The sequence below is a fragment of the Erinaceus europaeus genome, chromosome 18 (assembly GCF_950295315.1).
Source record: "Erinaceus europaeus chromosome 18, mEriEur2.1, whole genome shotgun sequence".
NCBI classification, from domain to species: Eukaryota; Metazoa; Chordata; class Mammalia; order Eulipotyphla; family Erinaceidae; genus Erinaceus; species Erinaceus europaeus.
This window is the reverse complement of record NC_080179.1, coordinates 70,986,724-71,003,416: the sequence shown is the minus strand read 5'-3', so window position 1 is coordinate 71,003,416 and position 16,693 is coordinate 70,986,724. Positions and strand designations below refer to the sequence as shown.

General features: G+C 45.0%; 1 protein-coding gene across 6 annotated transcripts in view; it reads left to right on the top strand.

The window, feature by feature from the left end:
- Positions 1-16,693, top strand: part of CACNB4 (calcium voltage-gated channel auxiliary subunit beta 4) — a 250,075-nt gene that overhangs the window by 162,947 nt on the left and 70,435 nt on the right. For 5 of the 6 annotated variants that reach the window (XM_060178142.1, XM_007527341.3, XM_060178143.1 and 2 more), the window contains 2 exons: positions 8,553-8,672; positions 12,743-12,865. In XM_060178142.1, the coding sequence (XP_060034125.1) occupies positions 8,553-8,672; positions 12,743-12,865 (243 nt within the window). The remainder of the gene's footprint in view (positions 1-8,552; positions 8,673-12,742; positions 12,866-16,693) is intronic. The other variant, XM_060178146.1, reaches the window with a different exon arrangement.

The following is a 16,693-nucleotide window of genomic DNA, read 5'->3' as shown; positions in this document are numbered from 1 at the left end:
TTTCCCCCTGCAGGTGGGAACGGGGGCTTGAACCCGGGTCCTTGAGCACTGTAACATGTGCGCTCAACCAGGTGCGGCACCACCCGGCCCCAAGAATATCTTGTATAACCATCATGCTATCTCCCCCACCCTGTCCTTGTTTTTTTTAATATTTATTTATTCCCTCTTGTTGCCCTTGTTTTTTTTATTGTTGTAGTTATTGTTGATGATGATGTTGTCGTCGTTGTTGGATAGGACAGAGAGAAATGGAGAGAGGAGGGGAAGACAGAGAGAGGGAGAGAAAGACAGACACCTGCAGACCTACTTCGCCGCCTGTGAAGCGACTCCCCTGCAGGTAGGGAGCCAGGGGCTCGAACCGGGATCCTTAAGCCGGTCCTTGTGCTTGGCGCCATTTGCACTTAACCCGCTGTGCTACCGCCCAACTCCCCCTGTCCTTGTTCTTTAAGCTCCATCTATGAGTGAGATCATCTATTCACCTTTCTCTTTTTGGCTGATCTCATTTAACAGGGTTCTTTCAAGCTACATCTAAGATGAGGCAAAAGAGATGACTTGTTAGTTTACTCCACTGCCCATATGTACTGCAACTTCCTTCGACACTCAGCTGTTGATGGACACCTGAGATGCTTCCAAGTTTGAACTGTTGCAAGTTGTGCTGCTATGAACATAGGTGTACATAGATCTCTTCAGGTTGTTGTATTTTTTTTTCCTATGGCCTTTTCCCCAGAAGAGGAATTTCTGGGTCATAGAAGTAGGTCCATTTCTAGCCTGCTGAGAATTCTCCAGACTGTTTTCCATAGGGGTTGGGCCAATTTGCATTCCCACCAGCATTGCATAAGGGTTCCCTTTTTCCCACAACTTCGCCAACATTTGTTGTTATTGTCTTTTCTGATGTATGACATTCTCACAGGAGTAAAGTACTATCTCTTTGTTGTCTTTACTTGCATATCTGATAATTAATTACTTTGAGCATTTTTCTCATATGTCTGTTGGCACTTTGGATTTCTTCTCCCATTTGACCAAGTCTTCTGAGACCTGCCTTTCCCAGTCTTCTCTCAGTGTGCACCAGGCAGCCTCTCTCCTCTTGTCTCTCTGCAGTACTCTTATTCTCTCTCCACCTTTGTAAATCATGGAGCTCCTTTCCTTGCTTCTCTTCTGAAGCAGGCCATACTCTCTTTCAGTCAACTGAAACAAAACACACACACACACACACACACACACACACACACACACACACACACACACACACACACACACATACACACACACACACATCAATGGAAACAAGAAGCCAGTTTCTAGACTGTGCGAAGTCAGGAGAAGCTGTCTATGAGACAAATTCAGTCTCTTGAGACTAGAGCTCTGCTTTCTCCTGCAGTGGTTTACAGAAGTAAGAGAAATTCAGGTGACATTGGGGGGTGGGGGAGGAGACCAACAACAGGATAAACATTGTGATGATACAGCATTGTGGTTATGAGAATGGAGGTCATAGTGCTTATTTCCCTTCTCCCAGTGTTCTTAAGACTCATGGGAGTGAACAGAAGCTTCTGCTTTTACATATTTGGCAATGGTAGAGTTTATTAAGTACTTTTGAGATTCTTTCCCATCCTCTACACATTTCAAAATCAGACTTATTTGCAGGAATCCTTGAGTGACTTTCAGTGTGCGCAGAGATGATCAAATGCCAGGATTTGGAAAGTCGCTAGGATGGTTTCTGGAAAGTACCTATCTCCCAATGTCAACAGTAGGCTGTGTGTTTTAGCTGTTTGACTCACAGCTTTGGGGAGATGCCTTCTTTCTTGTGAACTTTAATCATTAGTCTGTCCAGGCACAAGGCATGTCCCTGTTTGCCAGCTTCCGGCATCACAATCACTTTACTGTCCAAACACCTCCAGGACAACCAGTCTAACACCTTAAACTGGTCTCTTTCTCACACACACATCAGCTAAGCATCACCTAGGGAGTACCTCAAAGCTGTTTTCATATACATTTTAGAAATACTGTTTTCTTTTCTCTTTCAATCTAGATTTTATGCTGGTGTACCTAAATTTGGACAGAAAATGCACTCTAAAAGCATTTGTTTACCAGAGCACTACTCAGATCTAATTTATGGTGTTTCAGGAGATTTAACCTGGTACCCTAGAACCTCAAGCAGAAAGGCTTTGTATAACCATAAGGCTATCTCCCTGGCCTTAGAAACACTCTCTCTGGGGGCTGGGCAGTGGCACACCTGGTTAAGTACACGTATTATAGTGCACAAGGACCCAGGTTCAAGCCCCTGGCCCCCACCCACAGGGGAAAACTTCATGAGTGGTGAAGCAGGGCTGCAAGTCTTTCTCTCCCTCTCTAACTCTCTCTCCCTCTCAATTTCTCTGAATTCTATCAAATAAATTAAATAAGTAAAAAAAAAAGAAAGAAAGAAACACTCTCTCCCTCTCCTCCACCTCTCTGTGTGTGTGTGTGTGTGTGTGTGGTGTGTATGTCTTTCTCTCTCTTTTATTAGTAATTTATAATGATCAACAAGATTGTGGAATAAGAGGGGTACAGTTCCAAACAATTCTCACCACCAGAGTTCTGTATCCTATCCCCTCCATTGGAAGTTTTCCTATTCTTTATCCCTCTGGGAGTATGGACCAAAGATCTTTATGGGGTGCAGAAGGTGTAAGGTCTGGCTTCTGTAATTGCTTCTCCACTAGACATGGACATTGACAGGTCGATCCATTCCCTCAGCCTGTTTCTGTCTTTCCCTAGTGGGGTAGGGTTCTGGAGAGGTGGGGTTCCAGGACACATTGGTGAAGTCTTTTTCCCAGGGAAATCAGGTTGGCATCATAGTAATATCTGCAACTTGGTGGCTGAAACACATTAAATTTAAAGCAGAACAAATTGTATAATAATCAGGAACCTAAAGGTAAGAATACAGCACCAACAGCTAATATTCATGTGGGCTAAAGGTATCGTTTGGGAAGATGGTGTCAGAATTAGGAGTAGGACTAGAAAGCTGGATCAAGGAAGAGAGAAACTCCCAAATATGGGGAAAGTTTATAAATATTGTTGACTGTAAACCCTATCGATCTGATGTGGGGTCCATGTCTTTTCATATTTAGCATAGGAGCCTGTGTCGCTTGTGCATCTCTCTTTTAAAGGATTTCAGAAATGGCTTTTGTTAAAGTAATAAGTGCATCGATAAAACCACTCTGTATTTGTCCATTTTGTAGGTATAGTTATTTCTCCAGTAGCATTTGCACAGAAATTGGTTATAATTTACTTAGCAAATACAATTCTCTCCCCCCATAAATGGCACTTTTCAAACGGACACATTAAATGCATGATTTTGAATGCATTTGCTGTTAGCAAGATATATAGTGTTTTCTGTGCTCTCAAGGTAGTGAGATAAGATGGATACATTTTCAAGATTTGCTACTGTGTGTATATATTACAAATAGAGCTTAAGGGTTTGTAGAACCTGCTGATTCTACTAACTAGTTAATTTTTATTGGACCAAGGTTGTCACTGGGGCTCGGTGCCAGCATTATGAATCCATTTTCTTTTTGTTAGAAAAAGGATGTTTACATATGTTTACATGGGACCTCACTTAAAAAGGCTTTAAGAAACAAACTGTGAAAGGTCAGGGGGCAGCACACCTGGCTAAATACACACACTACAGTCCACAAAGACCCGGATTAAAGCCTCAGCATAGGCGGGCTCAAGCCTCGTGAGAAAGAGTGTGTGAGAAAGAGATCATTTTAAGGTGTTAGACTGGTTGTCCTGGAGGTGTTTGGACAGTAAAGTGATTGTGATGCCGGAAGCTGGCAAACAGGGACATGCTTTGTGCCTGGGAAGGCTGGTAGGACAGAGAGCAATTGAGAGGGGAGTGGGAGAGAGGTAGACGCTTGTAGACCTGCTCACTTCTCCTGAAGCTTTCCCCCTGTGGGCGGGGGTGGGTCGGGAAGGGGGAGGCTCAGACCTGGGTCCTGTGCATGGTAACATGTCTGCTCAATTTGATGTGTCACCACCTAGCCCCAGAATTTGTTCATTATTTTTTTTTAAAAAGTCAGTATAGAAACGTAGTACTAGTGAACAGGGGTGAAAATTGTGCGCTAGGTTGTAGAGTTTATATTTTGAATATCCTGTATGGTTCAGTGTAGAATTTGAAACTGCTGCTTCTAAGGTTGAGTTACTCCAATTTGAATCCCAGCTTCCCCAGAGCTGTAAGGGTTCAGTGAGATCAGTATGCAAAGCATCTTTTCCCATGACAGTACTGCTGTTTCCTCCCCCCCCCTTTTTTTTTTTTTTTTGCCTCCACAGTTGTTGCTGGGCTTCAGTGCCTGCACTACAAACCCACTGCTCCTGGTGGCCACTTTTTCCATTTTATTGGATAGGACAGAGAGAAATTGAGAGACGAGGGGGGACATAGAGAGGGAAAGAGAAAGATAGACACCTGCAGACCTACTTTGGCTCGTGTGAAGTGACTCCCTGTAAGTGGGGGAGCAGGGGCTTGAACTGGGATCCTTGCACAGGTCCTTGTACTCTATGCTATGTCTGCTTAGCCAGGGGCACCTGCCTGCCCCCTGCCCTTCTGTCCCTTCTTAGAACTGACTCCATTCAATCCTGTGGAAAAATCCATTTTGGAATTTATCTTGTCTTTTTCTCTTTTTCTTTCTTTCCTCTCTCTCTCTTTCTTTTTTCTTTCCTTCTCTTTCTCTTTCTTTCTTTCTTTCTTTCTTGCCACTAGTATTACTGTAGAGGCTCAATGCCCATATGAGGCTACTATACCCTGCTAATATTTTTTTCCTTTTTATGCCATGTGAGAAACAGAGACAGACAGGGAGAGAGGGATAGAGACAGATACAGAAAGAGGTGAAGAGACACCTGTAGCACTGATCCACCAACCTGTGAAGCTTCTCCCCTGCAGTGGGGTTCCAAATCTTGAACCTGGCTCCTCATACATGCTAATGTATGCACCACTCCCAGACTCCCTACTGGAAATTTTCTAGAATGGGAAATTCCACCCCAGCTAGGGGGATGACCTCCACTGAGAGACCCCACAAGCACTAACATTTCTGAGTTTAGAAAACCTTGCTTAAGACTTGTTTCAGTAGTCATCTAGTCTTAAAGTCCCATTTTGGGGGCTGGGTGGTGGCCCACGTACTTAAGTGCACATATTTGTGGGGAATGCATGGGTGAAGAGAATCTAGGCCAGTTGTTAGGGCCCTGAGATTAGACATGTCCCAGGGTGGAGAGAAAGTAGCCACAGCTAGTCGCCATGCGGCTGACCAGAAGAGGTCAGATGGGAACACACACATGTGACATCCCCAGCTAGGACAGTGTCAAGTCTGTGCTCCACCCCCAATCACAGGCTTCAAGGAGTAATTATTTGTAAAACTTATGCAGTACATAACATTGCTCAGACAAAACAACAGGTGGTTATATAAAGATCAGAATACATTTCTGGGATTCAGGTGGTAGCACAGCGGGTTAAGCGCAGGTGGCTCAAAGCACAAGGACCAGCGTAAGGATCCCAGTTCGAACCCCCGGCTCCCCACCTACAGGGGAGTCGCTTCACAGGCGGTGAAGCAGGTCTGCAGGTGTCTGTCTTTCTCTCCCCCTCTCTGTCTCCCCCTCCTCTCTCCATTTCTCTCTGTCCAATCCAACAATGATGACATCAATAACAACAATAATAACTACAAAAATAAAACAACAAGGGCAACAAAAAGGAAAATGAATAAATAAATATTTTTTTTAAAAAGAATACATTTCTAAGCAAGGGAGAAAGCATCAGGGTAAGTAAGGGTACTTAAAACTGTCATTTTCCAAATGTCATATTATGTCAGGTACATTCTTTTGATGCCGTGAGATATTGAGTTTATGCCAGTTATCCCATGCAGTCTCCAGACCCTCAGGGCAGCAGCCAGACATTCAGCTTTATGGGTGACTGCTGTGGTAATTCACCCATCTACTGCCTGTGAGCAGGGGTCTCTGAAATATCTAGACTTCGCCTTAATGGGACAGAGCTACATAATATATATCAGTCGAAAGAATGGACCTTGTAGACAAATAAGAAGCAAATAAATCTCGCAAACGTAGATGCAAAGGCAACGATCAGTAAGATTTCCAGTAGCAAGTATCAGGAAGTCTTCAGGGATCAGAAAACTTCAGGGCACATTACTATGTTAAAAACTTGGAGAGGTTTCGGGAGCAGTGAGGCAATTACTGAAAGTGTCTCTCTAGCTCTCTCTTTCTCCCCCTCTCTTCTCAATTTCTCTCTGTCCTTCAAAATAAAAGGGAAAAGGGGGTGGGGTGGGGAATGGCTGCCAGGACCAGAGGATTTGTCATGCAGTCACCAATCCCTAGCAATAACCCTTGTGGCAAAAATAAAATAAAATCCCATTTTGCAATGGGTATCGAATTCACAGCTCTGTGAGTAGAGCTGTACTTTTCAAAACCTGTGCATGGTTTATGAAACATGTCAAATACACTAGCTGCAGAACTAGCTACATCACTGGCAAATATCAATTTTTTTAAAAAAATTTCTTTATTGGGGAATTAATGTTTTACATTCGACACTAAATACAATAGTTTGTACATGCATAACATTTCCCAGTTTTCCATATAACAGTACAACCCCCACTAGGTCCTCTGTCTCCTTCTTGCATGTGTATTCTCCCCACCCACCCACCCCAGAGTCTTTTACTTTGGTGCAATACCCCAATTCCAGTTCAGATTCTACTTGTGTTTTCTCTTCTGATCTTGTTTTTCAACTTCTGCCTGAGAGTGAGATCATCCCATAGTCATCCTTCTGTTTCTGACTGATTTCACTCAATATCAACTTTTCATGCCACTGTAGGAACATCACAAAGATAGTATTCCTATATGATCCAGAAGGCAAACTTGCAGGGTTTTCTTTTTCTTTTCTTCTCCTCCTCCTCCTCCTTCTTCTCCCCCCCGCCCCCCTTCTAGTGACTTGTTTTATTTTGTCCTTTCTCACTAGCTATTCTTGTTTTCATCTCTTCTGGCGTGAACGCTATGAGGCAGTGCTGGTCCCTTTTATTTGACTTTACTTTGTTTTCCATTTTATTTGACTTTACTTTGTTTTATTTTGTTTCGCTTTCTGCCACCAGAGTGGGGCTTGGTGTCTGCACAATGAATCAAGAGCTCCTAGTTATCTTTCTTCCTTTCTTCCTTCTTTCCTTCCTTTCTCCCAGAGATTGAGAAATAGGGAGAGAGGGAGAGAGGAGACACATCTTCAGCACTGCTCCAGTGCTCATAAAGCTTCCTCTCTGCAGGTAGGGACCAGGGGATTGAACCTGGGTTCTTTTTTATGGTAACTCATGTGCTCTACTGGGTGCACCACCACCTGGACCCATGAAAGAAAGAGTCCGTTGGTGTTGGTATTGGAAAACCATATAGCAAATGCACGATTCTGCTTGGTTGTGTTAAAATTGTAGCACATTTCCACAGCAACCCATGGTACACCATGGTACAGGCAGACTTCAGCTCTTGTAATAGTCTGACTCTCTTTCAGCATTAGACTGAACAAAGAAGAAGGAACAGAATGGGGCTTTAAATGAATAAAGGCTTAGGGAGGGTGAAATGTACTGACACCGACCTTGGGGAGTAATATGGAAAAGCATCCTTGTGACAACAGTGGTCCTGTAAATCAGCATTTCCTCAATAAAATGCTATGGATGGTTCGAGCCCCCAGTCCCCCACCTGCAGGAGAGTCATTTCACAGGCAGTGATGCAGGTCAGCAGGTGTCTGTCTTTCTCTCCCCCTCTCTGTCTTCCCCTCCTCTCTCCATTTCTCTCTGTCCTATCCAACAACAGCACCATCAATAACAACAACAATAACTACAACAATAAAACATAGGGCAACAAAAGTGAATAAATAAATATTTTTTAAAAATTGAAAACTAATAATAAAATGCTATGGAAGGAAGAAAGAGTGGGAGAGAGAGTGAGAAGGGAAGGAAGGAAGGAAGGAAGGAAGGAAGGAAGGAAGGAAGGAAGGAAAAGTGACTTAATTGTAATGAGAACAATTGAGAGTGGGTATCACATATTGTTCATTGTGGCTTTTTTACTTCCCGGTACCCAGTCAAACTGTTTCCCCCCACAGCACTGCTATCTCTCAAATTACTCAAATAACTATTCTGCTGTCTGGGCATATAGCTTCAGCAAGGCATAATGTTGTAGCTATTATTGTTGTTATTATTGATGCCGTCGTTGTTGGATAGGACAGAGAGAAATGGAGAGAGGAGGGGAAGACAGAGAGGGGGAGAGAAAGACAGACACCTGCAGACCTGCTTCACCGCCTGGGAAGCGACTCCCCTGCAGGTGGGGAGCCGGGGGCTCGAACCGGGATCCTTATGCCGGTCCTCGCTCTTTGCGCCACGTGCGCTTAACCCGCTGCGCTACCACCCGACTCCCCAGCAGGACATAATGTATCACACATCAGAATCTCTGCCTTGGGCAAAGCGCTCACTCCTGGGCGCTGGTGTGGGTGTGGCACTTTGCAAAGCTCCCTGTGGCCCCATCTAAACGTGGGTTTTTCTTTCCAGGGGTCCGCGGACTCCTACACGAGCAGGCCGTCTGACTCAGATGTCTCTCTGGAAGAAGACCGAGAAGCCATCAGGCAGGAGCGAGAGCAGCAGGCGGCCATCCAGCTGGAGAGGGCAAAGGTGAGGCCCTCCCCCGACTCGGGTTCCCTGGCTCAGTGGGTTATCAGCCTCTGGTCCCCTCCGGAGAATGCCCTGAAACACACACTTTCTAAGCGCCCTGGCGAGGCAGCAGACCGCAGAGCTTCCAGACCAGCTCAGTCCGGGTGCTGCTGTTCCCTGGGGTCATTTTTCTGGGACTCTGGCTGTCCCTCTATACTTTGGTTCAAGTGAGGCCAGAGTCAAGCTCGCTCGTCATGCCCTGGGCTGGAAGGAGTGTTCGACTACACCTGCAACTGCTTTTCCGCCTGTTCTTTTGAGCCCCGTCCTCCCTGACACCAGCCTCCATGTTCTGTGGGTCTCCCCCTTCTCTCACTCTTTTTCTGTCTCTCTCTTTTTTTTTTCTCCCACCTTCAGTGTGGCGTGAAATTCAGAATCTTCCATATCAGGGAGAACTATGGCAAAGATAAACACTCCAGGGCATTTCCAGAGCAGACCTGCAGACCCCCCACCCCAAAGGAGACCCCTGTAGGAATCTCTGTCCTCACAAGGCAATGCAAAATATGGCACATTTTAAAAATATGTTGGTTGGTTTTTTTTTTTTTTTTTTTTTACTCTTACAACCAGAAGGGTGGTTTGAGATCTTGCTTTCCATGTCTTGAGGACTTTTTTCCTAGATGCAAGCCGACCCCCTTTTGGCCAATGCAATTTTATTTACGTTACAGTTACAGAATAGAAAACAATGGATTCACGACTGGCCTCTCCCTGCCCTATGTGTCAGACTTCTGAAACATGTTAATTCAATCCTTCTGATTTTTAGAAGATAGTCTGAAGCTCCAATATACTTAATGTCTCCCTTTTCTGACTTTGTTTGTTGTTTTTATTTGTTGTTTTTGTTTTTCATGGGCAAATCTTTAAAATAGTAGGAAGAGGAGTCAGGTGGTGACATACCTGGTTAAGTGAACATATTACTGTGAACAAGGACCTGGGTTCAAGCCCCCACCCCAGCTTGCAACAGAGAAGCTTCACAAGTGGTAAAGCAGTGCTATGACGTGTCTCTCTGTCTGTCTATCCCCCTTTCATCTCAATTTCTCTCTGTCTTTTCAAATTAAATAAGTGAACTTACAGAAGAAATTAAATAAAAACTAAATCGTGGGGCAGGCTGGTATAGCACCGGGTTAAGCACACACAGTGCCAAGTGTAGTGTCCAGCACTAGGATCCCAGTTCGAGCCCCTGGCTCCCCACCTGTAAGGAAGTCGCTTCGCCAGCAGTGAAGCAGGTCTGCAGGTGTCTGTCTTTCTCGCCCTCCTCTCTATCTTCCCCTTCTCTCTCAATTTCTCTCTGTCCTATCCAACAACAACAACAGCTGCGATAAGAACAACAATGGAGAAAAGATGGCCTCCAGGAGTTAGTGGATTCATAGTGCAGGCACTGAGCCCCAGTGATAACCCTGGAGACAGAAAAAAAAATTGCAGTAAGAGGATAATGGTGCAGGTTAATGAAGGTTCTCCAGTTACTTGGATCCCTACAGAAGGAAATTTGGAGCAGTGGCGACAGTGAGACTCGCTCACTCCTACCTCACTTATTGCTCCCTGTCCATGTTCCCAGCACAAATAAACGAGCTAGGCACAGAGCAGCCCAGGATCCTAAGGGCTCTGAATCTCTTTTGTTTTTTCAGAGTCTGTTTTGTGGTCACTGGCGTTAACCACCATCCATAGCAGTAGGGCTCACTCGGTTGGTGTTTTCCTTAGTCTCTGCCAGGCTGCACCATCAGGAACATACGTATACGTTGTTCTGGGGAACAATTTGTATAAAAAGAACCAACATATTGGTTATACAAGTGACTTTCATGCCTGAGATTCCAAGGTTCCTAGTTCAATCCCCAGTACCACCATAATAAGCCAGAGTTGAGCAGTGCTCCAGGAAAAGAAAGATGAGAAAGAGAGAGAAACAAAAGAAACACACATGTATACAACATATTACATGTAATAAATAAAAAGAACTAGTTTCTGTTGGGTAGGGAAAAGGTGATTGAGAGCAGCTTCCCCCTTCCAGGCTTGTCCTGACAGCTCAATATATTCAACTCAGTAAGATCCTACAGCTTTTCCGATACAAGACTCTGCCATTTATATTTGCTTTACACACACACACACACACACACCACACACACACACACACACACACACACACACACACACACACACACCTTTTTGTTTAACCTACAGTGCACATTTTGAGTTTTATGACTTAAGGCTAAAGCAGACATTGTTTATTTATTATCAGCGATTTTAAACATGATAAGATAACAGGGGTACAATTCCACTCTCCCTCCCACCACCACCAGAGTTCTATATCCCCATTCTCTCCACTGGAAGCTGCGTTAGTTCTCCCGAGATCACAGAAGATACGGCTTGACTATTATATATATATACACCCCATATTTTTTAAGGTATCTTCCTTTCCATGTCACACTTGCTACTTCTGATCTGAGTGTCCTTCCTTTCTCTCCTTCCCCCTCTTGATAGAATTGGAGTTCAGAGACCTCTGGGCATCTTCGCCTAATATATACCCACTGGGAGTATGGACAAAATTTCTCTTTTTTAAAAATTTTTTATTATCTTTATTTCTTTATTGGATAGAGACAGCCAGAAATTGAGAGGGAAGGGAGGCTAGAGAGGAAGAGAGACAGAGAGACACCTGCAACACTGCTTCACCACTTGTGAAAATTTCCCCTGCAGGTGGGGACTGGGGACTTGAACCTGGGTCCTTGTACATTGTAACATGTGCGCTCAACCAGGTGTGTCACCACCCGGCCCCCTACAAAATTTCTTTATAGGGTACAGAAGGTGGAAGTTCTGATTTCTGTTATTGCTTTTCTGCTAGACACGGGTGTTGGCAAGTCTATCCTTATCCTCAGCCTGTTTCTATCTTTCTCTTGTGGAGTAGGGCTCTGGAGAAGGAAGGTTCCAGGACTCATTGGTGAGATCATCTGAAAGCAGAAATTTTAACTATCGCTCCTCAGTACTTTAGGGCACAGTTTTTTGGGGATACAAATGTGGGTCCAGGGGGCCAGGCGGTGGTTCGTCTAGCAGCATGCATATGCAGCAGCATGCAAAGACCCAGGTTCAAGCCCCTGGTCCCCATATGCAGAGGGAGTTAACTTCACAAGTGGTGAAGCAGGGCTGCGGGTGTTTCTCTTTCTCACTCTCTATCTCCCCTTCCCTCTCAGTTTCTTTGTTTCTATCCAAAAATAAATAAATATTTTTAAAAAGAATATAGGCAGGAGTCGGGCAGTAGCTCAGCGGGTTAAGTGCACATGGCGCAAAGTGCAAGGGCCGGCGTAAGGATCCCGGTTTGAGCCCCCGGCTCCCCACCTGCAGGGGAGTCGCTTCGCAAGCGGTGAAGCAGGTCTGCAGGTGTCTGTCTTTCTCTCCCCCTCTGTCTTCCCCTCCTCTCTCCATTTCTCTCTGTCCTATCCCTCACCAACAACAGCTATGACAACAATAACAACTTCAACAAGCACAACAAGGGCAACAAAATGGGAAAAATAGCCTCCAGGAGCAGTGGATTCATAGTGCAGGCACCAAGCCCCAGCAGCAATAACCCTGGAGGCAAAAAAAAAAAAAAGAATATAGGCCTAGAAATGGATATGGTTGAACAAGTGAATCATTTTTAGAGTCGTCTCTGCAGGTTTCTCATCACTGCCTGGGACTGTGAGAATGTTTGAGAATCACCTGGGGAAAATGACTTTTTAAAAATAAAAAAACAACTGTATTTACTTATTTAATTATTATTGGATAGAGACAGAGAGATTGAGGGGAAGGAGAGATAGAGATGGAGAGAGAGAGAGACACCTGCAGCCCTGCTTCACCACTCGTGAAGCTTATTCCCCCCCTGCAGGTGGAGACCAGGGGCTTGAACCCAGGTCCTTGTGCACTGTAGGGTGTGCGCTTAACCAGGCGCACCACCGCCTGGCCCCAGAAAGTGACTTCTATGCGTGTGCCTGGAACTATTCACTGTCTTATTAAACGCACCAATGTGGACAGCCCTTCTGTCTTCTTCCTTCTGTCTTATGCCGTGGTTCTGTCCCCAGTCCAAACCTGTAGCGTTTGCTGTGAAGACGAATGTGAGCTACTGTGGTGGCTTGGATGAGGATGTGCCTGTCCCGAGCACAGCCATCTCCTTTGATGCCAAGGACTTCCTGCACATTAAAGAGGTACGTGCCGGACACTTCTTGTCCCTTTAGCTGCCATGAAGGCCGAGACGGACAATCATCTCTGAGCCAGATTGAACAGAGAGGAGTCCTGAGGAGCTCCCAGAGTGTGACCTCATGACATTTGCTTGGCCTTCTAAATCCATCCTTTCTCATCTAGATCTATAAGCATGAGATCGTTGCTTGAATGCTCGCGCATGTAAAACGTTGACGCACGGTCATCGCTGGGTGGACTTGGGACAGACCTGTAGTTCTCCGGTCACCTCTGCGTGATCACAGAGCCACAGGTCTGTGCATTCAGCTTAGGGACACATGAGCTGAATAGTGTGCTGTGTACCTAAAAAGTACCATTTACAGGAGTTCTGATTATAGGGGACCGGCAGATAGCTGGGGACCAGGTGGTGGCACACCTGGTTGAGCGCACACGTTACAATGTGCAAGGATCCAGGTTTGAACCCCTGGTCTCCATCTGCAGGGGAAAAGCTTTGCGAGTGGTGAAGCAGGGCTGCAGGTGTCTCTCTGTCTCTCTCTCCCTCTCTGCTTCCCCCTTCCCTCTTGATTTCTGGCTGTCGCTATCCAGTAAATAAATAGGATAAATAGGATGATTTTTTTAAAGGGAGAGATATCTTTCCTGGAAGAGTGCACACTCTGCCATGCACAAGGAGCCAGGTTCAAGCCTCTGGTCCCCACTTGCAGGGGGCAATCTTCACAAGAAGTGGAGGAGTGTAATAACTGTTGGTAAAAAAAAAAAAAAAAATTCAAGAGACTGCTGGGAATGGTAGGATCGTGCAAGCGCGAATCCTCAGCTGAAGCTCGGGCAGCACACACAAAAAGAGGCCACATTTAGGCGGTGGTAGTGTGGACCTTGGTCTTGGAATCAGCAGTGGAGACTGACGTCACTAAAATGTTGACACTGGACTGGGCAGTGGCACAGCTGATGAAGTACACATAGGGACCGGGTTCCAGCTCTTGATCCCCACTTGCAAGGAGATGCTTCACAAGCCAAGAAGTAGGATGCAGGTGTCCATCTTTCTCTCTCCCTCTCTCTCCCTTCCCTCCCTCTCAATTGCTCTGTTCTGTCAATTAAAAAGAAAAGGGAGTTGGGCGGTAGTGCAGTGGGTTAAGCGCAGGTGGCGCAAAGCGCAAGGACCGGCGTAAGGATCCTGGTTTGAGCCCCCGGCTCCCCACCTGCAGGGGAGTCGCTTCCCAGGCGGTGAAGCAGGTCTGCAGGTGTCTATCTTTCTTTCCCCCTCTCTGTCTTCCCCTCCTCTCTCCATTCTGTCCTATCCAACATCGATGACGATAACAATAATAACCACAATAATAAAGCATGGACAGCAAAAGGGAATAAATAAATAAATATTAAAAATAAAAATAAACACCGGGAGCAGTGGGTTCATAGTGCAGGTACCAAGCCCCAGTGTTAACCCTGGGGGCAAAAAACAAAACAAAACAAAACAAAACAAAAAAAACCCTTAAAACTAAGAAGAAGGAAAAAAACACATTGATACTAAGAAACAGAAAGTGTAAGGGATTGAGCCGTACCAGGAAGCATCGCGGAAGGTGGAACAATAATATCAGAAACCTTACTGGGGCCTCGGAGGTGGCACAGCAGGTAGAGCGCATGCCTTGCCGTATGCCAGGCTCTGGGTTCAAGCCCCTGGCACAGCACATCAGAGCACCCAGAAGTGGTCCAGGGGAAATGCCATCGATAGTGAGGTGGCGTTTTGCTATCTCTTCGTTTCTGCCCCCACTTTTCCTTTTCTCTCTTCTCTCTCTCTTTCTCTCTCTCACTCTCTCTCTCTTCTCTTTCTCTCTGTGTATTTCTTTCTTCCTTTCTCTTATTCTCTCGTTCTCTCATTCTCTTGTTCTCTCTTTCCAAAAATTATAGATGTAGTTGGGAAGTTGTACTGTTATGTCTCTCCTCTCTCTATTGCTCTCTCTCTTAAAAAAAATAATAAAAGTAATAAATGCCATGCATCAAAGTAAAGGACTTGGGCGGGAGGCAGGGCAGGGGACTTTTAGGTACTGGTGCACGCTAGTAGAGAAAGACCTAGGAACACTCTCACTCAGGGTGAGAGTGTTTTGAGGAAAACTCAGAAATTTAACATATGTACCAACAACTGCATTTACTATGAGACACTATTTCCCCCAATAAAAATATTTTTTAAAAAGGAATAAAGAAAGAATAAAAAAATGGAGTGGGAAAAATACTCAGAGGTGCTGCATATAGACTAGGCCCATGCAGCATTAGAATGTAATAGCCGGGCTGGTGAAATAGTTCGCCTGGATAGCGTATCGTTGTGCCATGTGCACAGCACAGGTTGCCATCTGACCCTCCACTGTATTGAAGGAAGCTGCCGTCTCTTTCATTTTATTACTCTGCCTATCTCTATCCCAATAATAAACAAACAAACAAATACTGGGTTGTTAGAAACATCATGATGCACTTTGGCATAGAAAAACAGAGAGATAGGGGTCAGGTGGTGCCACACCTGGTTGAACACACATGGTATAGTGCATAGGGACCCAGGTTCAAGTCCCCAGCCTCCACCTGTAGGGGGAAAAGCTTCATGAGTGGTGAAGCAAATTTATAGGTGTCTCTCTGCCTCTCTTGCTTTTCATCTCCCCCTTCCCTCTGGATTTTTCTCTGTCCAAATAGATAAATAAAACATTTTTTAAAAAAGAAAAACATGGGAGTCGGGCGGTAGTGCAGCGAGTTAAGCGCACATGGTACAAAGCGCAAGGAGCCCCCGGCTCCCCACCTGCAGGGGAGTCGCTTCACAGGCGGTGAAGCCAGTCTGCAGGTGTCTATCTTTCTCTCCTCCTGTCTTCCCCTCCTCTCTCCATTTCTCTCTGTCCTATCCAACAGCAATGACATCAACAACAATAACTACAACAACAATAAAACAACAAGCGCAACAAAAGGGAATAAATAAGTAAATAAAAAGAAAAGAAAAACATGTCATAATTTGTGACAACCCATAAGTAAATAATAAAGATTGTGGTTAAGTAAAAAAGAGAAAGAGAGAGGTTTTTAAATTAACATTCCTGTGGTCCGGGAGGTGGCACGGTGATAAAGCTTTGGACTCTCAAGCATGAGGTCCCGAGTTTGATCCCCGGCAGCACATGTGCCAGAGTGATGTCTGGTTCTTTCTTTCTCCTTCTGTCTTTCTCATAAATAAATAAAATCTTTAAAAAGTAAATAAATAAATAAACATTCCTGGCCTGCATCATGCAGGACACCAGGCATTATCTACCCAGGTGAGCTATTTCTCAGCCTCTGTTCATTCAGGGTCACTGCAATTGCTGTGGAGGCAGTGAACTGGGGCAGGATATTTTGAAGTCAGGGAGAACAAATTTTTGTATCTAGAACAAATCTAGATACAAAACAGTGAGGCTGAGCATGCGTGTTGCCGTATAATTGAGGAGAGAAATCGATTTGAGATGTATTATGGGAGTTCAGTGAAAAGTGCTGGTGGTGAGGCAGGTAGAGGAGCTCTGATTAAGAGGATCATCGTAGGTTATGAATTGAGCAGCTAGGGTGATTAGAGTAGTGGTGAGGACAGATGGTACGGGAGGCTGAGACATAGGTATCTCAGAGGAGATATCAAATAGGAATTTAGACAACCAAATCTGGACTTCAAAGGAAGTGGTTGGTTCAGAGATATAAATTTAGCCCTTCAGTTTGTGTGATAATGAATTAAGTCACCTAAGGACGGTAGAAGGAGACAGAAAGCCCTGGACCAAAACCAGAGCAATTTGATTCCTTAAAGATATGATACATGGAGGGCTGGGCGGTAGCGCAGCAGGTTAAGCGCACATGGTACG